The sequence below is a fragment of the Spermophilus citellus genome (assembly GCF_964194105.1).
Source record: "Spermophilus citellus genome assembly, chromosome: 11".
NCBI classification, from domain to species: domain Eukaryota; kingdom Metazoa; phylum Chordata; class Mammalia; order Rodentia; family Sciuridae; genus Spermophilus; species Spermophilus citellus.
Genome location: NC_138192.1, coordinates 42,014,803 through 42,041,686, shown reverse-complemented (window position 1 = coordinate 42,041,686; position 26,884 = coordinate 42,014,803). Strand labels below are relative to the sequence as shown.

At 39.9% G+C, this 26,884-nt stretch overlaps 1 protein-coding gene across 1 annotated transcript in view; it reads left to right on the top strand.

Moving 5' to 3' along the window:
* Window positions 1–13,864: 13,864 nt before the first annotated feature.
* The window catches only part of MCM6 (minichromosome maintenance complex component 6), a 47,373-nt gene continuing 34,353 nt past the window's right edge, over window positions 13,865–26,884 (top strand). The window contains exons 1-4 of the mRNA XM_081262009.1: window positions 13,865–14,061; window positions 21,317–21,463; window positions 23,734–23,844; window positions 25,220–25,469. Coding sequence (XP_081118135.1) covers window positions 13,955–14,061; window positions 21,317–21,463; window positions 23,734–23,844; window positions 25,220–25,469 — 615 coding nt within the window. The 5' untranslated portion in view covers window positions 13,865–13,954. The remainder of the gene's footprint in view (window positions 14,062–21,316; window positions 21,464–23,733; window positions 23,845–25,219; window positions 25,470–26,884) is intronic.

The window sequence follows — 26,884 nt, the reverse complement described above, 5'->3', positions numbered from 1 at the left end:
AAAGAATTTTGCATCTAGATATTTAGCCATAATGTACTCTCATATACTGTCCCTTCTAGTTGGACTAGCTATGACACAACAGCCTGTTTGTTTATTTAACAGTTTATATGAATCAAAAGTTTTGTACTTGTTGGATAACATGTATAATATTCTCTTATAGTTTAAAAAAATCAGCCTCATCTGTGTGTGTGTGTGTGTGTGTGTGTGTGTGGTGGTGGTGGTGGTGGTGGTGGGGACTGAACCCAGGGGCTTGTGCATACGAGGGAAGCACTCTACCAACAGAGATATATCCCCAGCCCATCAGCCTTGCCTTTACATTTATGCATTTTTTTCGCCTTTTTTTTTTTTTTTTTTTACCCACGGGTGCCTTTTACTACTGAGCTACATTTTGTTGTTGTTGTTGTTCTACTTATATACACATGACAGCAGAATACATTTCAATTAATTTTATACAAACAGAGCACAACATTTCAATTCTCTGATTATACACGATATAGAGTCTCACCATTTGTGCAATAATGTATGTACCTAGGGTAATGATGTCCATCTCATTCCACCATCTTTCCTGCCCCATGCCCCTACCCCTCTCCACCCTCCTCTTTACCCAATTCAAAGTTCCTTCATTCTTCTCATTCCTGCCTTCAATATGGATCAGCATCTACTAATCAGAGAAAACAATCTGCTTTAGTTTTAGGGGATTGGCTTACTTCACCTAGCATGATATTTTCCAGTTTCATCCATTTACCTGCAAATGCCATAATTTTGTTCTCTTTTAATACTGAGTAATATTCCATTGTTTCTTTATCTATTGATGGGCATCTACGTTGTTCCACAGTTCAGCTATTGTGAATTGAGCTGTTGTATAAGCACTGATGTGGCTGTTCACTATAGTATGCTGATTTTAAGTCCTTTGGGTATAAACCTAGGAATGGAATAGCTGGGTCAAATGGTTGTTCCATTCCAAGTTTTCTGAGGAATCTCCATACTGCTTTCCAAAGTGGTGGCTCCAATTTGCAGTCCCACCAGAAAAATATGAGTGTGCCTTTTTCCCCACATCCTCACCAACACTTGTTATTTCTTGTATTCTTTTTAACTGCCATTCTGCCAGTCCTTTAATTTTTTGAGACAGGATCTCACTAAGTTGCTGAAGCTGTTCTCAAACTTGCAATCCTCCCGATAAACTTTTATAATTATTGGTCTTACTAAATAAATAAATTATATATATATAATTTATTTATTATTTCTAATCAGTTATACATGTCAGTAGAAAGTTCTTCAATTCATTGTACTCAAACGGAGCAGAATTTTTCATTTCTCTGGTTAAGCATGAAGTAGAGTCACACCATTTGTGCAATCATACATGTACCCAGGGTAATGATGCCTGTCTCATTCCATTGACTTTCCTATCCATTTGCCCTCTCTCCCCTCCCTTTTGCCCTCTCTGAAGTTCCTCCATTAATCCCATGCTCCCCTATATGGATTAGCATCCATTTATCAAAGAGAACATTCGGCCTTGGGTTTTTTGAGATTGGCTTATTTCTCTTACCAAGATATTCTCCAACTCTATCCGTTTACCTACAAATGCCATAATTTTATTTTCTTTTTAAAACTGAGTAATATTCCATTGTAAATTATATATATATATATATATATATATATATATATATATATATATATATATATATATATTGTAGTTGGACACAATACCTTCATTTTATTTATTTTATGTAGTGCTGAGAATCGAACCCAATGCCTTGCATGTACTAGGCATGCGCTCTACCTCTGAGCCATAATCCCAGCAGAACAAATCTTTTCAACTAGTGTATTTAGTTTTGATCCCATTGAACCTCTCTGTTGTATTTTTGTTTTTTAGTTCGGTAGTTTCTGCTCCTGTATCATTTTCTGCCACAGTTTCAATGTGTCCCCCAGATTTCATGTATTGGAAACTTACTCCCCAAAGCCGTGTGTTAATGGTATTTGGAGTTGGGGCTTTTGGAAGAAAATTAGAATCAGATGAGCTCATGAGAGTGAGGTCCCCATGATGGCATCATGGCACTGGGTTTGATTCTCAGCACTGCATATAAATGAGTAAAACAAAGGTACATCAACAACTAAAAAAATTTAAAAATAAATAAAAAGACTAGATTTTTGCTCTTTATTGCCACATGGTGTTTTGCACCACCTCAGGACTTAGCAAAGTCCCTACCAGCTGGTAGGCCCTCAACCTTGAGTGAACCCCGAGAATCATGAACTGAATAAGCCTTTATTCCTTATAAATTACCCACTCTGTGGAATTCTATTATAACCACAGAAAACAAAGGTATTTTCTTTTCTTCTTTAAGGTTTTTTCCTAGTTTGGTAGGTTTGGGTGGGGTTTTTGTTGTTGTTGTTGTTTGTTTGTTTGTTTCATATTTTTCTTTCTTTCTTTAGTTGTTTTTTTTAATAGTGAATACTTAATTTAATATACTGACTTATTTTTTTCAAATTTTGTGCCTACCTCTGTTTCTTCTATCTGCATATTCCATCTGGGTTCACCTTTCTTAGTACCTCTTTAATATTTCTTTTAAGTTAGTGTCTATTGATTGTTAACTCTAGAATGTGCTGCACTCAATAGTTTGGCTCAATATAAAATTCTTTCTTAGGCCAGGAGTGGTAGTGCATGCCTATAATTTCAGAAACTCAAAAGGCTGAGGCAGGAGGACCCCAAGTTCAAGGCCAGCCTCAACAAGTGATCAAGACCCTCAGCAACTTCATGAGACCCTCTCAAAAAAATTTAAAAAGGGGTTGGGGTTGTGGCTGAGTGGCAGAGTGCTTGCTTAGCATGTGTGAGGCATTGGGTTTGATTCTCAGCACTGCATATAAATGAGTAAAACAAAGGTCCATCAACAACTGAAAATTTTTTTTTTTTAAATTTAAAATAAATAAAAAAATAAAAAGACTAGGGATGTAGCTCAGATAAACCACCCCTGGATTCAATCCCTAGTTAAAAAAAAAAAAATCTCAATTAGAAGTTGTTTACTCTTAGCACTTTGAAGCATGATACTATTGAATTTGAACATTTTTTTTTGTTACCTGTGAATAGTTTGCTGTCAGTCAAATTATCTTTCCTTTGTAGATACTCTATGCTTATTCCTTGGAAGCTTTTAAATTCCTTTTATATCCTTGTTCCACCAGTTTTCTGTGATTTGTTGAACAGTTATTTATCTTGCTCAATTTTCATTTCATTTCCTATGTAGGACCCAAATCTGTTTTCAAATATGAAAATTTATCAGCAATTATTTCTTCAAATATTGTTTCTCTACCTCCTCTATCTTTTTCTGAGAAGGGGTCTCAATGAGTTGCCCTGGCTGCCCTTGAACTCCTGGACTCAAGCAGTTCTTCCTCAGCTTTCCAAGTAGTTGAGACTATAAGCTGTGCCACAGCACCCAGTTTTTTTCCCTGGTGCTAGGGATTGAATCCAGGGCCTCATGGGTACTAAGCATGCACTCTACTACTAAGCTATACCCCCTATCCTCAGTGCTAGCTTCTAATTTATTTAACTATTCTTCAAATATGCCTGGTCTAAAATTCACCCTATTTGTTGTACCTTGGCTGACATAAAATAAATGGCAAGACTCTTAATGGCTGCCCAGAGAGTTGGGCTGATAGCTGCTACTATTTCTTGTAGATCAAGATGTCCAAGATATCTTCGTGTCCCTTGAGCAAGGAAATGCTTCATTCATATCAGTAATCTTTAGGAAATTATTTTTCTAAATAACTTTTTTTTCAGTGCTGAGACTGAACCTTATGCATGCCAGGCAAACATTCTACCACTGTAGAATGGGGGCTACCTACCCAGCCCCCAAATACTTTTTAAACCTTATCTCTTTTTTAAAAAAATAATTTGTATTTTTATACCTTTATTTTATTTATTTATATGTAATGCTGAGGATCAAATCCAGTGCGTTGTACATGCTAGGCAAGCACTCTACCACTGAGCTACAGCCCTATCCCCTAAACCTTATCTCTTAAAGATGTTCAAATTGCCTAGTAATCAAATTGAAACAAATGAATATCAAACTGACAATGATCATAAAATATGCTTATCATTCACCACAGGATGGGGAATTGGAAACTTTCAGGTACCATTTGTGGAGCATAAATGGTATAGTCTTTCTGACAGGCAGTTTAGCAGAATCTTTAAAAATGTGAATATGAATCCCCTTTGATCTGGTAATCCCTCACTCTTAGAATTTATCCGAAGAATACAGGTGTACAAAAAAGATGTGTATAAGGATATTTACTTCAGCTTTGTTATACCAGTGGGAAAAAAAATGCAAACAACCTAAAAATATCCATTAATAGAGGAATAAATAATGCTGCATTCATATTATAGAATGTTAATCAGCTATTGAAAAGCACAGTACAGGCCAGGTGCAGTAGCACACAACTGCAATCCCAGTGACTCAGAAGGCTGAGGCAGGACGATCACAAATTTGAGGCCAGCCTCCACGTTTAGCAAGGCCCTGTCTAAAATTAAAAAGAGCTGGAAATTTGGCTCAGTAGCAGAATAATAGTGGATTCCATCCCAGAAACAAAAAAAAAAAAAAAAAAGGAAAAGAAAAGCGTACACTACATACTGGATACAGCCAGGCATAGTGGTGCATACCTGTAAACCCAGCTATATAAGAGGTTGAGGTAGAAGGATCACAAGTTCAAAGCCATCCTCAGCAACTTAGTGAGGTTCTGTCTCAAAATTAAAGAGGGATGTAGCTCAGTGATACAGAACCCTTCTGTTCGGAACTCCAATACCCAAATTACAAAACAAAACAAAAAAAGCATAGGGAAATTTGAAAAGGAACAATTAGAGGAAGAAAAGTTTATTTGGGAGCTCACAGTTTCAGAGGTTTGGTCCATAGATGGCCAACTCCATTCCTCAGGGCTTCGGTGAGGCTGAACATCATGGCAGAAGAGTGTGTTGGAGGAAAGTGGCTCTGGACATGGCACCAGGAAGCAGAGAGAGACTCCCCTCACCATTGGACAAAATATATACCCCAAAGTCACTTCCCTATGACCCACCTCCTCTAGCCACACCCTGCCTGCCTATATTTACTACCATGTAATCCCTGTCATCAGATTAACGTGCTGATAAGGCTACGACTCTCATAATCCCACTTTTTTTTTTTTAAAGAGAGAGTGAGAGAGGAGAGAGAGAGAATTTTTAATATTTATTTTTTAGTTCTCGGCAGACACAACATCTTTGTTGGTATGTGGTGCTGAGGATCGAACCCGGGCCGCACGAATGCCAGGCGAGCACGCTACCGCTTGAGCCACATCCCCAGCCCTCATAATCCCACTTCTAAACTCTTTCATTGTTTTACATGAGCTTTTGGGGGATACCTCATATCTAAACCAAAACAAGTGGTATAAACCCATAATCCCAGGATTATCCTCAGCCTATTTAGGAGACTGAGGCAGGAGGTTTGCAAATTTGAGGCCAGCCTGGACAACTTAGTGAGACAATCTCAAAATAAATTGAAAAAGCTGGGTGTGGACCATGGGACTGGGGTTGTGGCTCAATGGTTGTCGTTTAACATGCTCAAGGCCCTGGTTTTGATCCTCAGCACTATAAAAGAAGAAGGAAGAAGAAGATTATACAATAGTGCTTCATCTGGAAGGATGTACATCAACAATGTTAAATAATATTTCTGTGTAGGACAATTTTAATTGGTTCTTATTTTCTTTTTGCTTTTCTGTATTTCTACTTTTCTTCAATGAATGTGTATTACTTGCAACTGTAATATAGAGAAAGTCCCATCAGAAGGACAGACTGAAGGACAAGATGACTTGTAGTAGCACCCCCTTTCTCCACAGAAAAGTCTTAACTGAGCTTCTCTGGAAATCTTCATCGTGGCTGATTTTAGGACTGTTAGCAAAAGAGTCTCTACAAGAGTTCAGTGTAGATAAACTTCCAATTTTCATGTTGCCCTATTTTACTTGGCCACTGGCTGGGAAGAAATCAGCACTCCAGGTGCTGGACACCCCCTTACTAGTTTTTCACAAACATGTATCCAGTATAGTAATTTGTAGAAATGTGTAAACAGGCCTCTGGCCTTGAGCTGGGCTTCACAGAGATGTCTACATTTTTAAGATAAGAGAAGTTACCAACTGGGCTCCATGGTAACAGCTGGCAGGGGGAGGAAAGAAAGGGGAGAAGAAGCTCTCCCCTTCTCAGGTGTTGTCCTTGAGGGGTTAACTTGCCCAAAACAGTGAAAGAAAAAAGCTGCTTTATGTGAACTTCTGCAGACTGTGAACTTCTGAGCTCCTCCCCTTACATGCTGGGTATAAAACTCTGAAACTACCTGAACTCGGGGTTCAGGAGATTGATTGATTACAGCAAAAGCTGTGCCCTCTGAACCTGGCTGCAGCCAAATAAAACTGTTTCCTGCTATCTTCAGTGCCTTCCCTCGTTTGTCCCTACAACAGACTAACTGAAGGACAGATGCACATATAAAGAAGTATCACAGAATGAACCCGGAGCAGCACAGAACACTACAACCCTTTGTCCTCTTCCTTAGAAACAGGACAACACACACACACATGCATGCACGCACACTCGGGCAATGCCCTTGAACATTTTAGTCTAATTCACACTGGGTATCAGACTAGCCATCCTTATTGCTCACCACCTACTGTGCAATTAATTGCTTTCTGAGAAGCTGCCATCATGCATACAATTCTCTGAAACATCTGAGAGCAGTGGCTTTTTATTTTGTGTTTTCTTTTATTTAATTGCTTCAGAATAACTTGCATTCAGATCAGAAAAATGTTTCACTTGGTTCCACCTGAACTACTTGTGAATGCATCTTTTTCTGAGCTGCCTATCAACGCACCAATCGGCTATGTCTAGAGTGAGTCTCTTGGGGCTGAAAAGACGTGATGTTCGAAACCCATGGTACCTGTGAAGCTTGCCACAACTGCACATCATGAACAGTACAAATGTCTTTTGTGTCCTGAAAAATAGGATGAGGTTTTCTTTTTCCATCTCAAACCGAGAAGATAGGTTTTATTTCTCTGTGAAACACTAGGTGATTATTGAGCTCTACACTATACAAGAAATAATTTACTTGCTAAGGCTCAAAAACAAGTGATAATAAATTATATAAAAATCTTTTTTTCTTTTTTTAAGACCGAATATCACTATATAACCCAGGCTGGCCTCAAACTTTGAACCTCCTGCCTCTTCTCCCAAGAAGCTGGGATTACAGGTGCACACCATTACTCCTGGTTTATATCAAAGTCTTTAGTATATCCAGCTCCCTAGAAAATAAGCTTCATGAGATGCAGGGATTTTGGGGGGTGGGGGGGTGGTACAGGGCATTGAACTCAGGGGCACTTGCCCATTGAGCCACATCCCCAGTGAGTTGCTTAGGACCTCGATAAATTGCTGAGGCTGGCTTTGAACTTGGGATCCTCCTACCTCAGCCTCCCAAACTTCTGGGATTACAGGCATGTGCCACTGCACCTGGCTGAGATGTAGGGACTTTTATGTTTTATTCATTGTAGTGTCACTAGTGCCTGCCACAGTACCTGATAAGAGCAGGTGCTCAGTAAATATTTGTTGTTGATTGAATAAATGAAGCAATAGAGTAATTTTGGGGGTATCTGAGATCTTCTAATGCTTAAATAATCCTTCCCCACTAAGAGAGTGAAGGCTGTAATTCTGAAGTCAGAACTTAATCCATTTGTCTTACAGTTCTTTATTTCATTTAAATTGAAAATGCCAGCCAGGCACAGTGGCATGCACCTATGATCTCACCTGCCTGGAAGGCTGAGCTAGGAGGATTGCAAGTTGGAAACCATCTTGAGTAATTTAGCCAAACCCTGTCTCAAAATAAAAAATAAATAGGGCTTGGGATGCCAGGCTGTGTGGTACCCACCTGTGATCCCAGTGACTAGGGAGGCTGAGGCAGGAGGATCACAAGTTTGAGATCAGCCTTGGCAACTTAGAGAGGCCCCAAGCAATTTAGCGAGACCCTGTCTCAAAATAAATAAAAGGGGTTGTGGTGCAGCTCAATCACTATGCTCCCCTGGGTTCAATCCTCAGTACCAAAAAGAAAAAAAAAATGAGGGGTTGGCGAGTGGAGAGGTGGCTCAGTGGTAAAGCACCCCTGGATCCAATCCTCAGTAAAGAAAAGAAACGAAAAGATCTGTAATGCCAGCAACTTGGGAGGCCGAAGCAGGGTTATCATAAATTCAAGTCCAGCTTCAGCAATTTGTGAGGCCCTAAGCAATTTGGTGAGAACCTGTCTCAAAAAGGGCTGAGGATGTGGCTCAGTGGTAAAGTACCATTAGGTTCAATCTCCCAGCACCAAAGGAAGGAAAGAAAGAAAGAAGGCAGGAAAAAACAAAACGGAAACTTATTTGTACTAACTTGGTGATGTAATGTTTTCAGCATTTAGGGAAAGGTGAGAACCACAGGCTGAGAGGTCAGAAAGCCTCATGGAGGACAGAGATTAAGGACAGGTCTAATAATAGTAGATAAATAATCCCGTGTTAGTAAGGGTCCCTGGAAATGGGAGTGTCAGCTGGGTCAACATTACATGAGTCCCCATAGCAAATCATTAGGGTACATTGACATTTGCTCTTTGGCCCTCCTTAAAAACTCTGAAGTCAGGGCTGGGCATATAGCTTAGTGCTAGGCACTTGCCTAGCATGTGCAAAGCCCTGGGTTTGATTCCCAGCACTGCAACAAAAAACAAAACAATTTTTAAGATGACTCTGAAGTTAAGATGTGATTGGTTTTGGCCATGGTTTTTCCCAAAGCACATAACATCTTCAGTTTCTCCTCCCAGGTAGCAGTTAAAACACCATTCAGAATGTCCATCTTCCACCACTCTCTAATTGCCAGTGCTAAAAGAGCCACATTGCAGAATATATCCACTTCAGCAGATGGTAGTGTGCAGTTTGACCATGCAGAGACCTTTACTGGTGCAGAGTACATGGTCCAGGGGACTACAACAGTCTCTTTGGTTGACCACTCACTTGTAAGAGCACCAAAGCCCTCTACTTCCTCAACCTCCTTTACTCTCCTACGATTTGACTTGTGCTCCCTCCACACCACTGAAACTCTTTCCACCATGTTCAGTGTTTATCCTCCTTAACTGTTCTGGAGCATTCCCCATTGTTGATGAGTTCTAGAATCTCCTCTTTTGACTTTCCAATTCTCCTATTAATCTGGCTGTTCTTTTGTAGTCTTGTCCCATGTCATTGTCCTCCTCGGCCTCTCCTTAAGTGTTATTATTTGCCAAGGTTTTGTGATTGGGCCTGTTTTCTTCATTTTGGATGATTTCATTTTCTACTAAAGCTTCCCCACCACCTCTTCTGAGGATTCTTCAATCTGTATCTGCTGCCCAAATCTCTTCCAAAGTTGAGGGAAGGAGGGGGAAAGCCCAGTAGATTTCAACACACCTTTGTTATATACTTATTTATTTTAAATCTCCAGCTCTGCAAAATTAATGAAAATAGAGTTCATTCTTTTTTTCTTTTCTTTTGTTCCTTCCCTCCCTCCCTCCCTCCCTTCCTTTCTTCCTTTCTTTCTGTTTTGGGGATTGAACTCAGGGGCACTCAACCATTGAGCCACATCCCAGCCCTTTTTTGTATTTTATTTAGAGACAGGGTCTCACTGAGTTGCTTAGTGAGGCTGGCTTTGAACTTGTCATCCTCCTATCTTAGCCTCCCAAGCTGCTGGAATTACAGGTATACATCATTATGCCTGATAGAGTGCTTTCATTTTATAATGTACTATAAATATGTTTTAGTCAAAACCTTGGAGCTGAATATTAGGCCGGTAGATGTAGGGGGAAAGTCTACTCCTTAACCTCCTTATCATTGTAGCGTTTTCATTGTAAATCAATTAGCCAAATCATACATACAGTATTTTGTTAGAAAAAGTCTGGCTTTTTAATTCAAAAAAATTAATATGTATTTCAAGAAATACATATTAAACAAGGAGAGAAATGAACTACAGTAGATGGGGTAGAGAGAGAAGTTGGGAGGGGAGGGGAGGGGGGATAGTAGGGGATAGGAAAGGTAGCAGAATACAACAATTACTAATAGGGCATTATGTAAAATTGTGGATGTGTAACCAATGTGATTCTGCAATCTGCATTTGGGGTAAAATTGGGGGTTCATAACCCACTTCAATCTAATGTATGAAATATGATATGTCAAGAGCTTTGTAATGTTGTGAACAACCAATAAAAAATTAAAAAAAAAAGAAATAAATGAAACAATGTTTTAATGATAAAAAAAAAGAAATACATATTAAAATCATTGAGAAACAAAGTATAGAACATATGCTGTAAAACTGACAATTAAAAGAGTCACACTTGGGCTGGGGATGTGGCTTAAGCGGTAGCGCGCTCGCCTGGCATGCGTTCGGCCCGGGTTCGATCCTCAGCACCACATACAAACAAAGATGTTGTGTCCGCTGAGAACTAAAATAAATAAATAAATAAATTCTCTCTCTCTCTTTCTCTCTCTCTCTTCCCCTCTCCTCTCTCTTTAAAAAAAAAAAAGAGTCACACTTAAATTAATATAGGTATAATTAACATCCATTTTATAATAGTTAAAAAACAAGAATAAATTTATACATCTAGGGCTGGGGTTGTGGCTCAGCAGTAGAGCACTCGCCTAGCACATGTGAGACCCAGGGTTTGATCCTCAGCATCACATAAAAATAAATAAAATAAAATAAAATAAAGGTATTGTGTCCAACTACAACTAAAAATAATAAATATTAAAACATTATACATTTAGCAGTTTCTTACATGTAGTAGTTTATAAGGTGTATTTAACAAGATAATGAGGCAGGAGACATCTGCCTATTGAAATGGGGACCTTGGAGAATAGGATCCCACCGCCCCAGATTAAAACTCTAGGCAAAAGTTACTTTCTTGTTTGTTTTTGTCTGCTTGACTAGAAGGTCTCACTCACACTTGGGTACCCATATATTCTGTTACTGCCCTAGGAAGGCAAAGCCACAATGGTAATGATATTTCCTTGACTACCTTAATATTAGTCAACCCCAGAGAGTTGTTTTGAACCCAAACAATTATTTTGTTTTAAGGAACAAGTATAGGACAAACTCAGGTTAACAAAGACATTAAACCAACCTATTATGGAAATAAATTGAAATTGTACACTTTCAATTGAGTCAGAAAAAAAGAGCCATCAAGAGAGACTTTCCAATGAAAGGTTAGTTCCTCATCAAAATAGTATAAAAACCCCTAAACAGAGAACCACCAACTATACCCTTTGGATGTTACCTTCCCCATGCTGTGGGAGCTTTTCTTGCTTGCTTCAAATAAATCTGCTACTGAATTCTCATCCTCCATTGTCTGCATACTTTATTCTGGTGTGTGAAATAAGAATCCTCCAACACTCACATGATCCTGTTAAAATCAGTTATTATGAATGGAAGACTACTATGAAAGTTATAACCAAATTTCTCCAGAAAAACAGAACTAACAGGATGAATAGATGGAGAAAGGGAGAGAAATTTATTATGAGGAACTGGTTCATGCAATTATGGAGGCTGAGAAATCCCACAATCTGCCATCTACAAACTGGAGACCCAGGAAAGCTATTGGTGTCATTTCGTAGTCCAAAGGGTTGGGAATGTGAGGGGGAACCTATCATGCCCATGTGAGGGCAGGAGAAGATGAGATGTTCTAGCACAAAAAGGAGGGCAGAAGAAAGAGAATGGATTTCACCTTCCTCTGTCTTTTGTTCTTGTCAGGCCCTCTGCAGACTGGATGATGCTAACCACATTGGAGAGGGCAATCTACTTTATGGAGCCCACTGATTCAAATGCTAAACTCCTCCAGAAATACTCTCATAGAAACAACCAGAAATGTTTAATCTGGGTGCCCAGGACCCACTCAAGTTGACACATAAAATTAACCATCATAGTGTGTGTGTGTGTGTGTGTGTGTGTGTGTGTGTGTGTGTGTGTGTAATCCTGGTGTCCAGCTTCTAAGATAAAGAATTGTATAGAAATAAGTTTTAAAAAAATGCCATCACTTGCACTGTCCTCACCACTTATTGTTTAGTCATCTTGATCGAATTTTTCTTAGATAAGTAACTGAGGAGAAAAACCTATACTTCTTTAAAACTGGTCAGCATCTAGCATATTTTATTTTTTGGTATCTCCAGCCCTACCGTGATAATTCCTAGCTTAATACCAACATCAATTGACCCTGTCAAGAGTTAGTCTCATGGGCTGGGGTTGTAGCTCAGTGATAGAGTACTTGCCTAGCATGTGTGAGGCACTGGGTTCAATTCTTATCACCACATGTAAATAAATTAATAAAATAAAGGTCCATCAACAACTAAAAATACATATGAAAATAACTTTAAAAAAGAGTTAGTCCCATTATTCCTTTTCTTTTGACATATTTCCCCTTAGCTTCTTTGCTTCTGTTTATTTTCTACAAATTATTTACCTCCCTTTGCTTTCTCATATATTTTGAAGGTAGTTTAAAGAGGACCCTAAAGTAATTTAAAGAACCCTAAAGTAATTTAAAGTCTCTGGGATTACAGGTCTGGACACCCTGCTCAGCTATGTCTTAATATTGCGCTACGTTGAAAAGAACTATTGAATTTGAACTTCTGTCCATTTTGTTCAGTTTGTTTGTTTGGTTTTTGTACTAGGGATTGAACCCAGGGTAGCTCTACCACTGCAGTTTGTCCCCAGCCCTTTTTATTTTTCTTTCTTTTCTTTCTTTATTTACAGACAGGGTTTAAGTTGCCCAGACTGTGCTCAAATTGTCAGCCTCCTGCCTTGGCTTTATCCATCTCAACCTCAACCTCCCCAATAGCTGGGATTAGAGGTATGTCACTGCACCCTGGGGCATTATCATTATTATTTTAGGTACTGGGGATTGAACCCATGAAACTCTACGACTGAGCTACATCTCCAGCCCTTTTTATTGTATTTTGAGACAGGGTTGCTGAAATTGGCCTCTAATATGCCATCCACTTGCCTCAGCCTCCAGAGAAATGGGGATTACAGATGTGCAGGTTTTTAATATGCTGGAAGCCTCAAAAAGTATAAGTGGTCCGGGTTTCTCAGAGTCTTGGAGGCTCAGAGAAAAGTACTGGTGAAACACATTTTGAAGTCATCAGCAGCCAGACATTATTAAAGTCAAGAGACTTAAGGTGGTCCCCTAAGATAAGACACCTACAAAGAAGGTTAACTAGAAATAGACAAAGTGCTGCAAGAAAACTAAATGAAGTCAGAAAAAGATGGGAAGGAAAACCAGAAGGCAAGAATGCATTTTAAGAGCGGGATTAATCAACAGCGTTAACTATTTTGCTGACTTTCTTCTATAGCACCATCCAGGAACTCTACCAACTCCTTTGTTTTAAGGAACAAGTATAGGACAAACATTAAAGACACCTCTTTGACTCTTATGGAGGGGGGATTCTAACTCGTAGTTTACAGTTTATTTCCTCCAAATGGACCGCTCAAGGAGGTTTGAATCTTAATCACTCTTCTATTTCATACAGCCTTATTCCTACAGTTCACCTAATATCAGCTAAATGACTTTAAGAACATTTTAAAAACCACTCGGACACAACTAAGGGCTTTTTTCAGTCTCGAGAAGCCGAAATACCCCCCGGGGCACGATCACACTGCGCAAGCGCAAAGGCAGACCTCTAGCTTTCCGCGTCTTTGCATTTGGCGCGAAATTCGCGCTCAGTGGGCGGGGCTCTGGGCAAAAACGCCATTCATTGGGCAGGTTTGGCGCGAAATCCCCGAGCTCCTACGCGACGATTGGCTCCAGCCGTTCCGACGAGCGAGGGGGCGGGACGGAAGCGGCGGCGGCGCGCGCAAAGCGGCGTCTAGTGAGGAGCGACTCGTGCCTGTACTGGCTTGGCGGTAGTGGTCCCGCGGTAGTAAGCAGCAATGGACCTCGCAGCAGCAGCAGAGCCGGTAGCCGGTAGTCAGCACTTAGAAGTCCGCGACGAGGTGGCCGAGAAGTGCCAGAAACTGTTCCTGGACTTCTTGGAGGAGTAAGTCTCTCGGCGTGCACCCCGGGCCTCCCCAGCCGCCCGCCTCCGGCCCGCGGTCTCCGGGCCGGGCGGGGCCGTGAGGCAGGCGGGTGTTCCGGAACCTAGGGGGTCTCTAGCCGGGGAAGAGCGGCCCCCGCCCCACCTTAGACTCCAGGCCAGGCCTCCAGGAGGAGCCTGGGACCTGTGGTCTGGTTTCATGGGTAAAAGCCTCCTCGATCCCTTGCTCAAACCCCTGTTGCACCCACTTCCTTGTGTTCGGCATTGTGCTTTTATCATTTAATGCTCACAACCTTGGAGGTCGGTGTTTACATGGCCTGGTAACCTTGGGGAAATTCAGGCGCGGTGAGGATGAGTACCTGCCCGCTTGGGCCGCTGGGCTCAGTGGGGTCGATGAGAGGCCGAACTGGCCTTAAGTTCTGGAAGACCCCATCAGACGTCACCGCCAGAAACCTGGCGCTGCGGGCGCCGTGGGTTCCCATCACCATTGGAGTCTGTTGGATGAGAGTAATGGCGTGGACATTGAGGTTGGGTAGGTGCTCAGGTAGGTTCTGTCCTGCTTAAAAGTAGCTGAAATACCCCTTGTTTGGGGTTGCAGGCTCCAACCGCACCCGCCTTTTAAAGTTGCCTTGTAGGTTCCTGGCTTCTCATAACTCCCCTCCCTAGCTTACACCGCCCATCTTAACTTTTCTTAGTGCAGATACACCAGTGCTCTCCCTAATGTATGAACTCTGCTGCCTCGAGAGTGAAGTGGTAAACTCTTTGAAATGTCTTATGAGTTTCTCTTCATTTTTAAAAAATTGTAAAATAGATATTACATAATTTACTTGTTTAACCAGTTTTTAGCTTGCAGTAAAAAAGTGCCAATAAGTGTGTTCATTGTACAACTACCACATCCATGACCTAAATGCTCTTCAGCTTCCCAAGCTCTGTACCCACTAAACGGTAACACCCACTCCCTCCTTGTCCTAAGCCCTGGCAACCACACTGTGAATTTGATTACTCTAAGTGCCTCATATAAGTATGTTGTGTGTGGTTTTTTTTTTTTTTTTTGGTGGTGCTGGGGATTGAACCCAGGGCCTTGTGCATGTGAGCAAGCACTCTACCAACTGAGCTATATCCCCAGCCCTAAATATGTTTGTGTATCTGGCTTATTTCACTTTATTTCATTCAGCATAATGTGTTATAGTTTATATCCTAATTTCCATCCCCCCGCCCAAATGAAGTCTTACTTTGTTGCCATGCTAGTCTTGAACTCCTGGACTCTAGGGATCCTCCTGCTTCTGCCTCCTGAGTGCTGGAATTGCAGGCATGTGCCACCATAACCAATTTTTTGTTTTGTTTAGTACCAGGGATTGAATCCAGTGGTGCTTAACCAGTAAGCTGTTCTCAGCTCTTTTTAATATTTTATTTAGAGACAGCATTTTACTCGGTTACTTTAGGACCTCGCTAAATTTCTGAGACTGGCTTTGAACTTGCAGTATTCTTGGCTTCATACCCAGTTAAAATTTAATTTTTTTCTCGAGACTGGTGTTGTATGTATATATCACATTTTGCTTATGTATTCATCTATGAGTGGACACTTGGGTTGCTTCCACTTTTGCCTACTTGAATAATGCTATATTAAGTTTTGCTATGCTTAAAACCATCATTTATGGGGCTGGGATTGTGGCTCAGAGGTAGAGCACTCGCCTAGCATGGGCGGGACCCGGGTTTGATCCTCAGCACCACATAAAAATAAAGGCATTGTGTTGTGTCCATCTACACCTAAAAAAATAAATATTAAAAAAAAGTTTAATTTCTTTTTTTTTTAATATTTACTTTTCTCGGCAGACACAACATCTTTGTTGGTATGTGGTGCTGAGGATCGAACCCGGGTCGCACGCATGCCAGGCGAGCGCGCTACCACTTGAGCCACATCCCCAGCCCAAGTCATTGAATTTCTGTTTCCAAGATTACATGCCTGTAATCCCAGCGGTTCAGGAGGCTGAGGCAGGAGGATCTCGAGTTCAAAGCCAGCCTCACCAACTTAGTGAGGCCCTCAGCAACTTAGCAAGACCTTGTCTCTAAATCAAAATACGGCTGGGCATGTGGCTCAGTGGTCCAGTGCCCCTGAGTTCAATCCCTGGTACCACTGCCTCCCCCGCACCCCCCCCCCAAATGATTTAATTTCTGTTTCTAGCCCAGTGCAGTGGCTCACACCTGTAATCCCAGCTGCTAGGGAAGCTAAGGCAGAGGATTGTGGGTTCAAAGCCAACCAACCTCAGCAATTTATCAAGAACCAAAGCAGCTTAGCAAGACTCAGTCTCTAAATACAATATAAAAAAGGGTGGTTAAGCACCCCTGAGTCATCCTCAGTAACCCCCCACCCCCAATTTTTTTTTTCTGTTTCCCTGCTACCGGCAATATTCTTCTCAGTCTGACAACTCTTCATCTTTCAAAGCCCGAGTAGACTGTAATCTCATGTACTCCAAAAGCTGATGCAAGAGGATCACAAGTTCTAGGCCAGTCTCTGCAACTTGGTGAGACCCTGTCTCAAAAAAGGACTGGAGATGCAGCTCAATGATAAAGCACTCCTGGTTTCAGTCCTCAGTATGGGGGGCCATGGAGCCCAGCTAAAGGCTCATCTTTGTGAAATTCTGTAAACCTTTCAGGGATCAAGCACCAATCTGTTATTCCCTTATGCTTCCAGGGTTCCTACCATTTTCCATATATCTTTACCTGTCAGCCACATAATCTGGAATATGTCCCATTCACAATCAAACTTAGCTACCATATCACCTTACAAAGGTCTTCAGTAAATGTTTCATTTCAACACATAATGTATGTGCCTTCACTTTATCTTGTAGCTAGATGCCATGGATAATGATAAACAAGACAGATAGACACTATACTTTGTTTAAAAAGTCAACTTGCTCTCACAAAACCAATTTTGGTTTGTCATTGCTTATGGAATAGTCCAAATTCTTCCCTCATTTCTAGTTTCATTATTTATCATCTACGCTTCTTCCCATACCTTCTCTGACTTTCCCACATACTTGCAAACATCTATAACCAGTCTTCTACCACCTTTTTCTCTTTAGTTTTTTTATGTCTTTCAAGGCTGAATTCCAATTCCATTTTTTTAAGCTCCCTTCAATAATAGTAAATTTATTGCGTGTATGTGTGGTGTTGGGGATTGAACCTAGGGCTTCACACATGCTAGACAAGGGCTTTATCACTTAGCTACATCCCAGCCCTCTTAAATTTTATTTTAAGGCAGGGTCTTACAGAGTTGCCTGGGCTGGTCTTAAACTTGCAATCCTCTTGCCTCAGCCTCTGGAGTACTTGAGATTACAGATGCCTGCCACACTACACCCAGTTAGATACTGTTTAATGTATAGAAGAATCAGAACATGCTGTATTTAGAGAAGGAGTTGATTTTTTTCCTCTAAAGTTAGCCTGTATATTTTTCAGGTGATGGTTTTTCCTATTTTGTTTGTACTGGGGTTTTATCCCAGGGAAGATCTACCATGAATTGACACCTCTAACCCTTTTTATTTTCATTTTAAGAATCTTGCTAAGTTGCTGAGGCTGGCCCCAAATTTTTACCCTTCTGCCTCTGCCTCCCAGTTTGCTGGGATTACAGGCATGCACTGCACCCAGCTGCATATTATGTTAAAGAGAATAGAAAGTAACTTTGATGTTCTGTTTGGCTTTGGTGAGTTTATGTTTTTGCAGTATTGGGAGTTGAACCCAGGGCTGCCCACATGGTAGATAGTACTATACCTCTGAGCTACATCTGCCCCTGCTTTATTTTGTTTATATGTGTATTTCCATTTTCCTGAGATCTTAGGCAGTACCATAGTTTTTTTTTTCCCCATAGTAAACAGTTTTTTATTGACTCAGCAGAATCTTTATCACAGTTTTTTTTTCTTTTTTTTTTATTGGCACATTATAGTTGGGTGGGATTTGTTGTTACATATTTGTACATACACACAATAGAACAATATAATTTGACCAGTATCATTCCCCTGTATTTCCCTTTTCCCTCCCCCAGTCCTTTTCCTGTACTCTACTGATCTCTCTCCAGTTTTCTTGAGAATCTTCCTGTCGCCCCCTACCCACTGGCCTTTCTTTTCCTTTTCCCTCTCTAATTTCTATATATGAAAGAAAACATGACCATTGACTTTGAGTTTGGTTTATTTTGCTTACTATAATGTTCCATCCATTTTCCTGCAAATGACATAATTTCATTTTTCTTTATTGCTGAATAAAACTCCATTTTGCCTGGCTATTGCTTGTATTCTTGATGATTGCCATTTTGACTGGAGATGGAATCTCAGTGCAATGTTTTTGGTTTTGGGGGCAGGGAAGGGGTACTTGGGATTGAACCCTGTTACCTTTAACCACTGAGCCACATACCTGGCCCTTTTTTGTATTTTATTTAGAGGCAGGGTCTTGATGAGTTGCTTAGAGCCTGGCTAAGGTGCTGAGGCTACCTTTGAACTCATGATCCTCCTGCCTCAGCCTCCTGAGCCATTGAGATTATAGGTGTGTGCCTGGCTTTCAGTGTAGTTTTGATTTGCATTTCCCTAATTGCTAATGGTGTTGAAAATTTTTTCATGTATTCATTTGCCATTTGTATGTCTTTTGAGAAGTGTGCTTAATTAATTTGCCCATTTATTAACTGGGCTACATTTTTGGTGTTTTTTAAGTTCTTTTTTTTTTTTTTTTTTTAAGAGAGAGAGAATTTTTCAATATTTATTTTTTAGTTTTCGGCAGACACAACATCTTTGTTTGTATGTGGTGCTGAGGATCGAACCCGGGCCACTCGCTTGCCAGGCGAGCGTGCTACCGCTTGAGCCACATCCCCAGTCCGTTTTTAAGTTCTTGATATATTCTGGATATTAATTCTTTCAGGTGAGATGAATAGCTAACAAAGATCTTTCTCCCTTTCTGTAGGTTCTGTCTACGCATCTTAATTGTTTCCTTTGTTGTTCAGGAAGCTTTTTAATTTGATACTATCGTATTTGTTTATTCTAGGCATTATTTCCTGAGCTTTAGGAGTTCTGTCAACAAAGTTGTTGCCTGTGCCCATATGTTGGAGTGTTTACCCTATGGTTCCACCCCCTGCAAGAGTTGCATAGTTTCTGATCTAGTTCCTAGGTCTTTGATCCATTTTGAGTTGAATTTTCTGCAGAGAGAGAGATAAGGGTCTAGTCTCATTCTTCTACATATAGATAACCAGTTTTCCCAGCACCATTTGTTAAAAATTCTGTCTTGGAGCTGGGGCTATGGCTCAGTGGTGGCGCACTTGCCTGGCATGTGTGGGGCACTGGGTTCAATTCTCAGCACCACATATATTTTTTTTTTTAAATCTATCAACAACTAATCTATCTATCTATCTATCTATATATATATATATATAATTTTTTTTTAAATTCTGTCTTATCTCCAGGGTATGTTTTTAGCACTTTTGTCAATGACCAGATAACTATAGATGTATGGTTTGTCTCTGTCTTCTGTATCTTTGGTCTGTAATTTTTCATACTAGTACTGTGCAGTTTTTGTTACTATTGCTCTGAAGTACAATTAAAAGTCAGATATCTTAATACCTCCAGCATTGCTTTGGCTATTCTGGGTTTTTTATTTTCCAAACAAATTTTAGGGGTTTTCCTCATCCCCACCCCTTTTTCAGTTCTGTGAAGAATTTTGTCAGTATTTTAAGGGGGAATTTCATTGATTCTGTACGTTGTTTTTAGTAGTATGGCCATTTTAACAATATTAATTCTGCCTCTCCATGAACATAGAAATCTTTCCATCTTCTTGTGTAGTCTTCAGTTTTTTTCTTATGTTCTGTAGTTTTCATTGTAGAGGTTTGTCACCTTCTTGGTTAGAATTATTTCTAGTTTTTTGGTTGTTTCACTTTTTTGAGCGGGGCGGTGGGGGGGTAGCCGGGAGGTACTGGAGATTCAACTCAGGGGCACTTGACCACTGAGCCACATCCCTAGCCCTATTTTGTATTTAGAGACAGGGTCTCACTGAGTTGCTTAGCACCTCTCTTTTGCTAAGGTTGGCTTTCAACTCAAGATCCTCCTGTCTCAGCATCTGGAGCCACTGGGATTACATTAGAGAACTACTAGGATTATCTGCGTGAGCCTTCGTGCCTGGCTATTTTTTTTTAAAGCTATTGTGAATGGAATAGTTTTCCTGACTTCTTTCTCAGCAGATTAATTATTGGTATATAGGAAAGCTGTTTTTTTTTTTAATTTTTTTTCTTTTAGTTGTAGATGGACACAATACCTTTATTTTATTTGTTTATTTTTATGCGGTGCTGGTATCGAACCCAGTGCCTCATGCATACTAGGCAAGCACTCTACCACTGAGCCATAACCCCGGCCCTGAAAGCTATTGTTTTTTGTATGTTGATTTTGTAATCTGCTACTTTGCTGAATTTGTTTATTAGCCCTAGCAGTCTTTTGGAACACATCTCACTTCTGTGGTGTTTCCCCCCACCTTGAAATTTTTTTTTTTGCAGTGTTAGGGATCCAACCCAGGGCCTTGTTCTTGCTAGGTAAGCATTGCACCACCAAGATACAGCTCCAGCCCCTTTATTTCTGCTTCTTAAATATGACTCATCTGTCCATTTTCAAATTTCTTAAGGAAGATGAATCTTTGGGTTTTTAACTTGAATTTTTCAGTGTAACATTTTCTGGTCTTAATTTAAAAAACAATATTTTGAAAAAACAGTATTTGGGGCTGGGGATATAGCTCAGATGATAAGAGTGCTTGCCTCGCATGCACAAGGCCCTGGGTTCAAACCCCAGTACCACCCCCCCACACACACAAAAAAAAAAAAAAACAGTATTTGTTTTTCTGGGAGTGAACCCAGGGCTTCACACATGGCATACGAGTTCTGCCACATCCGCAGCCTAGAAAATGTTAAATAAATGTTTAAAGTTAAAAATCTAAAGACTCAATTTTCCTACTATTCCAGACATTGTACAAATCACTTTATAGGCATTCCCTCATTTAATCTTTAATTTAATTAGCAATTTTTTGAGATAAAGTGATGTTTTGATTTTTTTAAAAAATGGCAAAAAGGAAGTTTAAAAAGGTAAGTAACTTGCCTCAAGTTGCAGAACTACTAAACAGGGACCTGTCTGATCCTAAAGCCGATAATCTTTAGCCAATTCATTGAATTTTCAGGCATGCAGTGCAGATTCTTATTTACTGCCTAGTTCCTCATTTAAATCTGACCCACATATATCTTCAGATTCCAGAGCAGCGATGGAGAAGTTAAGTACTTGCAGTTGGCAGAAGAGCTAATTCGTCCTGAGAGAAACACATTGGTTGTGAGTTTTGTGGACCTGGAGCAATTTAACCAACAACTTTCCACCACCATTCAAGAAGAGTTCTACAGGTATATTTTTTGTTAATCTTCATTACTTTGAATAGGGATAGAGCCTGGGAAGCCAGCTCCTTTTGGACTGGAAGTGTTCACTTTGAGGCAGAAAGGCAGCTGTCACAGTTATTTCTTTGCAAATAATAAAGGCAGTGCTCTGAACTTAATGTAGGCCTTTGTGGAGCTAATCTTTTTTTGTGTGTTCATTTTGCTTTTTGTATAGTTTTTTAAATAGGAGAACTGTATTTACTTTTTTTTTTCTTTTCATTGAGATGATTTGTCACTATGTTGCCCAAACTAGCCTTGAACTTCATGGTTCAAAGCATTCTTGCCTCAGACTTCCAGAGCAGCTGGGACTATAGGCATGCACCATTGTGTCTGGCTTAGGGATATCTTTATAGTAATGAGGTTGTGCTTGTTCCCTTAATGTTTAATTTTTTTGGCTAAATCATCTGTATGTTTGTAATCCTCCCACTAATGGAAACCACCATTAGGGTCTACTAAAACAAAGTTTCAAAGGCCTTCCAAGTCTGCAAGTGCAGAGTTTTGTTAAGAATCTCATTGTATTTTTTAATAATATTTATGTTTTTAGTCATAGATGACACGATACCTTTATTTTATGTGGTGCTAAGATCAAACCCAGTGCCTCACACGTACTAGGCAAGCACTCTGCCACTGAGCTACAGCCCCAAGAATCTTGTTGTGGGGCTGGGGATGTGGCTCAAGCGGTAGCGCGCTCGCCAGGCATGCGTGCGGCCCGGGTTTGATCCTCAGCACCACATACCAACAAAGATGTTGTGTCCGCCAAAAACTAAAAAATAAATATTAAAAATTCTCTCTCTCTCTCTCTCTCCTCTCTCACTCTCTCTTTAAAAAAAAAAAAAAGAATCTTGTTGTATTTTGATGTCTTTAATAGTATTATTAACATTTTTTATGCCATATAAAATTCTTTGAAAACATTTAATGAGTCTGATATCTATTGGTAGAAATACTATGTTTAGACATTTATGTTTAGTAACTTAGGCTGACTTTTATATATATCACAGTTGGTAGAGTGCTTGTCTGGCATGCACAAGACCCTGGGTTCAATCCCCAGCACCACCACCAAAAAAAAAAAAAAAAAAAATTGAGCAGGTCATGGTGGTAGATGCCTATAATCCTAGTGACTCGGAAAGCTGATGTAAGATCTCAAATTTCAGGCAAGAATGGGCACTATAAGGAGATCCTGTCTTGACATAAAAAAAAAAAGGCTGGGGATGTAGCTCATTGGTGGAGCACTTGCTGAGCAAGCACATGGCCCTGCATTCAATCCCATTACCACCAAGAAAAAGGGGCTGAGGAAATAAGCAGCATAGTTTGTTGTGAAAACTTGCACAGGAAAACTTGCATTGGCAAGCAACAGAAAAATCAGATTGAAGTAGAAGCAGCTGTACCATACCTTGTGTACAAGCCGTGCTTCAGTTTTCTCTCTTGAAAGGAGCTCTTTTTTCAGAGGGCTTTCAGAACTCACTACTTAAACAAACCAAGCTGCAACAGCCTTTGGGAACTCAGATCAAAAGACCCACTTCAGTTAAATAGAACGTTTCTGCCAGTTTGCTCTCACATCAGGACATAAATTCTTCCCTGTCTTCTTGCAACTTTATTAATCAAGAATGAAGCCAACCTGGGTTCGATGGTGTACACCTGTAATCCCAGCAGCTCAGGAGACTGAGGCAGGAGGATCAAAAATTCAAAGCCAACCTCAGCAAGGGCGAGGCGCTAAGCAACTCAGTGAGACCCTGTCTCTAATTAAAATACGAAAAAAGAGCTGGGGATATGGCTCAGTGGTTGAGTGCCCTTAGTTCACTCCCCAGTACCCACTCCCCCCCAAAAAAAAGGAAACCAAAAATATACTAGGACTTAGCACACCAAAAAGTATCCTGCTTTACTAGATTGTAAACAGACCAGAGAAAACTCACAGTATTGAGCATAAAACTGGCAGGGTGATTGTTTAGGTTGAGTCACCTTGGACAGAGAAGTGATCTGCAGTATGATTGCTGTATAATGAAAGACAATAGATAGTCAGGTACAGCATTTTATCTTTGATGTTTCTATTTGTGGTGGGACAACAGAGGATTGAAAGAGGCTCCTAAACCCAAATTAAATAGAAGGTTCCTGCACAGGTAAGTTCCATGGCTTGATTGGGACCAGATGCAATTACTTAGCTGTAGGCAAGCATGAAAAGGGAAAGACGCCTTGCGGGTAGGACTCTAAAATGTCAGTTGTCTTTGGTTTTTTTTTTTCCCCAGAGTCTACCCTTACTTGTGTCGGGCCTTGAAAACCTTTGTCAAAGACCGAAAAGAGATCCCTCTTGCCAAGGATTTTTATGTTGCCTTCCAGGACCTTCCTACTAGACACAAGTAAGAAACCCTTTGGAAGAAAAGGAATTTACCAGTAGTGTACATGACAGTAATCAGTTAGAAAAGTTGGGAGATTGCCTAAATCTGCTGTTAGTTGGCTTAATGTCACATGAATCACTCTTACTTTGCTAAGCCTCATTTTTCTCATCTGTAAAGTCTTTTGGCTTAGGTTTTCTACCTAAATCATGCAAAAAGATGGATTTGTTGCTGTAACATTTTTTACACCTAGTGGTGACAAGAATTGTTATATAGAGTATTTATAAATTGCTATAGTACCAGGAGGATACTGGGATGTTAGTAGATCACATGCCTAGTATATGCCAAGACCCTGGGTTTGATCCCCAGCCCCATGTATATACATACATACATACAAATAATATAAATAAATATAATACCAGGAAGGAAAAAAGTTTTTTATACACATTTTGTAGAAAGTTAGCTTTTAAAAGAGTTCTATCCAGTTACCCTGAAAGTTTAGTGTTGGAGAAACATGTTTTTCTTTAGAGATGGCATAGGAAATAAGTGAAGTGAACCAAATGCTTAAGATTGTCACATTTTTAGGGCACCGTTTAGGGAATTTGGGAGAAAAGATTGGTCAAGTGATAAAAATGCGAAAACTCAGAACAATTGCAGAAGTGCATGAATCTTACAACACTCTAAAGCTTAAATTCATAACTTTCAACCATCCTTTTAGTAGTTACTTAAAGAAGAAATTTACTGGAAGAAGCTGAAGTGATATGTTTTGAGAACTTAATCTCTCAAAATCACTTAAAAATTACCACATTATTTCACGTAAAATGAATTTATAAGGTAAAGGAAGTGTTTTGAACTTCTAAGTATAAACTATTTCCCCACGATAACTTTGTTATGAAAATATACTTTTTTTAGCAAATTGTAGGTAAGCAAAAGATGTTTTTGCATATAAAACAATGAGATCATTCTGTTTTACAATTTTTAATTTTTATTTATTTTATTTAGTTTTTCATATTCATTTATATATTTTCATGAATTTGTGTATGTTATATAATTTAGGAATGGGCATGTTCACTAAATTATTTGTCATTTGATGTTTCCTGAGAAGGATAATTTATCATTGGATACTTTCATTAAAATAAAAAATTGGGGGATTTCCCATACGGAGAAGTTGAGCCAGGCCCAGTGGCACATATCTTTAATCCCACTGGCTCACAGGTGGAGGAGGCAGGAGAATTACAAGTTCAAAGCCAGCCTTAGCAACTTAGCGAGGCCGTGTCTCCAAAAAAAAAGGCTGGGGATGTGGCTCAGTGGTTAAGTACCCTGGGTTCAATCCCTAGTATAGGGGAAAAAAAATTGTAATCGAGAAGTAGGTATTAATGAAACACTTATCTTTAAACAGAATTCGAGAACTCACCTCATCCAGAATTGGTTTGCTCACTCGAATCAGTGGGCAGGTTGTGCGGACTCACCCAGTTCACCCAGAGCTTGTGAGCGGAACTTTCTTGTGCTTGGACTGTCAGACAGTGATCAAAGATGTAGAACAGCAGTTCAAATACACACAGCCAAATATCTGCCGAAATCCAGTTTGTGCCAACAGAAGGAGATTCTTGCTGGATACAAATAAATCAAGATTTGTTGATTTTCAGAAGGTATTTATTTACTTGTGTTTAGACTGGATTCAGTCTATACTATTTAGTAATTCACTCTGGGGCCCTTGAAATAGCTTATTTATAGTCATTAAGAGTGACTTCAAGGGGCTGGGATTGTGGCTCAGCGGTAGAACGCTTGCCTAGCATGCATGAGGCACTGGGTTCGATCAGAACCACATAAATGTAAAATAAAGATATTGTGTGAATCTAAAACTAAAAAATAAATGTTAAAAAAAAAGTGACTTCAAATTTAAGCCCCAAACTCTTAATGTAAATTTTAATTGTCAGTATACAATTGTGTTTTAAGGGCTGGGGATGTGGCTCAAGTGTTAGCGCACTCGCCTGGCATGCGTGTGGCCTGGGTTCGATCCTCAGCACCACATACAAACAAAGATGTCGTGTCTGCCGAAAACTAAAAAATAAATATTAAAAAATTCTCTCTCGGGGCTGGGGATGTGGCTCAAGCGGTAGCGCGCTCGCCTGGCATGCGTGCGGCCCGGGTTCGATCCTCAGCACCACATACCAACAAAGATGTTGTGTCCGCCAAGAACTAAAAAATAAATATTAAAAAAAAAATTCTCTCTCTCTCTCTCACTCTCTCTCCTCTCTCACTCTTTAAAAAAAAAAAATTCTCTCTCACTCTCTCTTTAAAAAAAAAATTTGTGTTTTAAAGTTTAATGACTTAGATTAGAAGTTCCTTCAGATTGTGACAAAATTTGTCCAAAAAAACCCCAATAACTATTATTATAAGCTGCATTTAAGAAAGCTTTGGAGGTAGCAACTTGTTAGTATAAAACTTTGAATTTGGTGGATAGAAAAGGTGAAAGCCTGAGTGAAAATTCAGCAGACTAGCATGGAAGCAGTGAGGAGTATCATGATTGTAGGAGAAGAGCTGGGTTGGAGATGATCTGAGAGATGATTTGATACGAGGCCTGAAGATACTTAGATTTTTACATTTTAGACTGAGAAGTTTAGGTCTGTGTTAGGGATTGAAGCCAGTGCCTTGCACATGATAGGCAAGTGTTGTGCCATTGAATTAGGTCCCTATCCCCTAGGTCTATCCTTTTTTTTTTTTTTTAATCTGTATTTATTTACTTATTCATTTTTATGTGGTGCTGAGGATAGAACCCAGGGTCTCACACCTGTGAGGCAAGTGCTTTACCACTTAGCTACAGTCTCAGCCCTCCCCTAGGTCTATCTTGATAAGCAGTGTGAACATATTTTGTTGTGGATGTGGGGGAAGGTATGTGTTTTGGGTGATTTTTTTGTTTGTTTTTTTACATGGACACAATATCTTTGTTTTTTGTTTGTTTGTTTTTTTGATGTGGTGCTGAGGATTGAACCCAGTGCCTCACGTGTGAGGCAAGCGCTTTGCTACTGAGCCACAACCCCAGCCCTGTGTTTTTGGTTTCTTA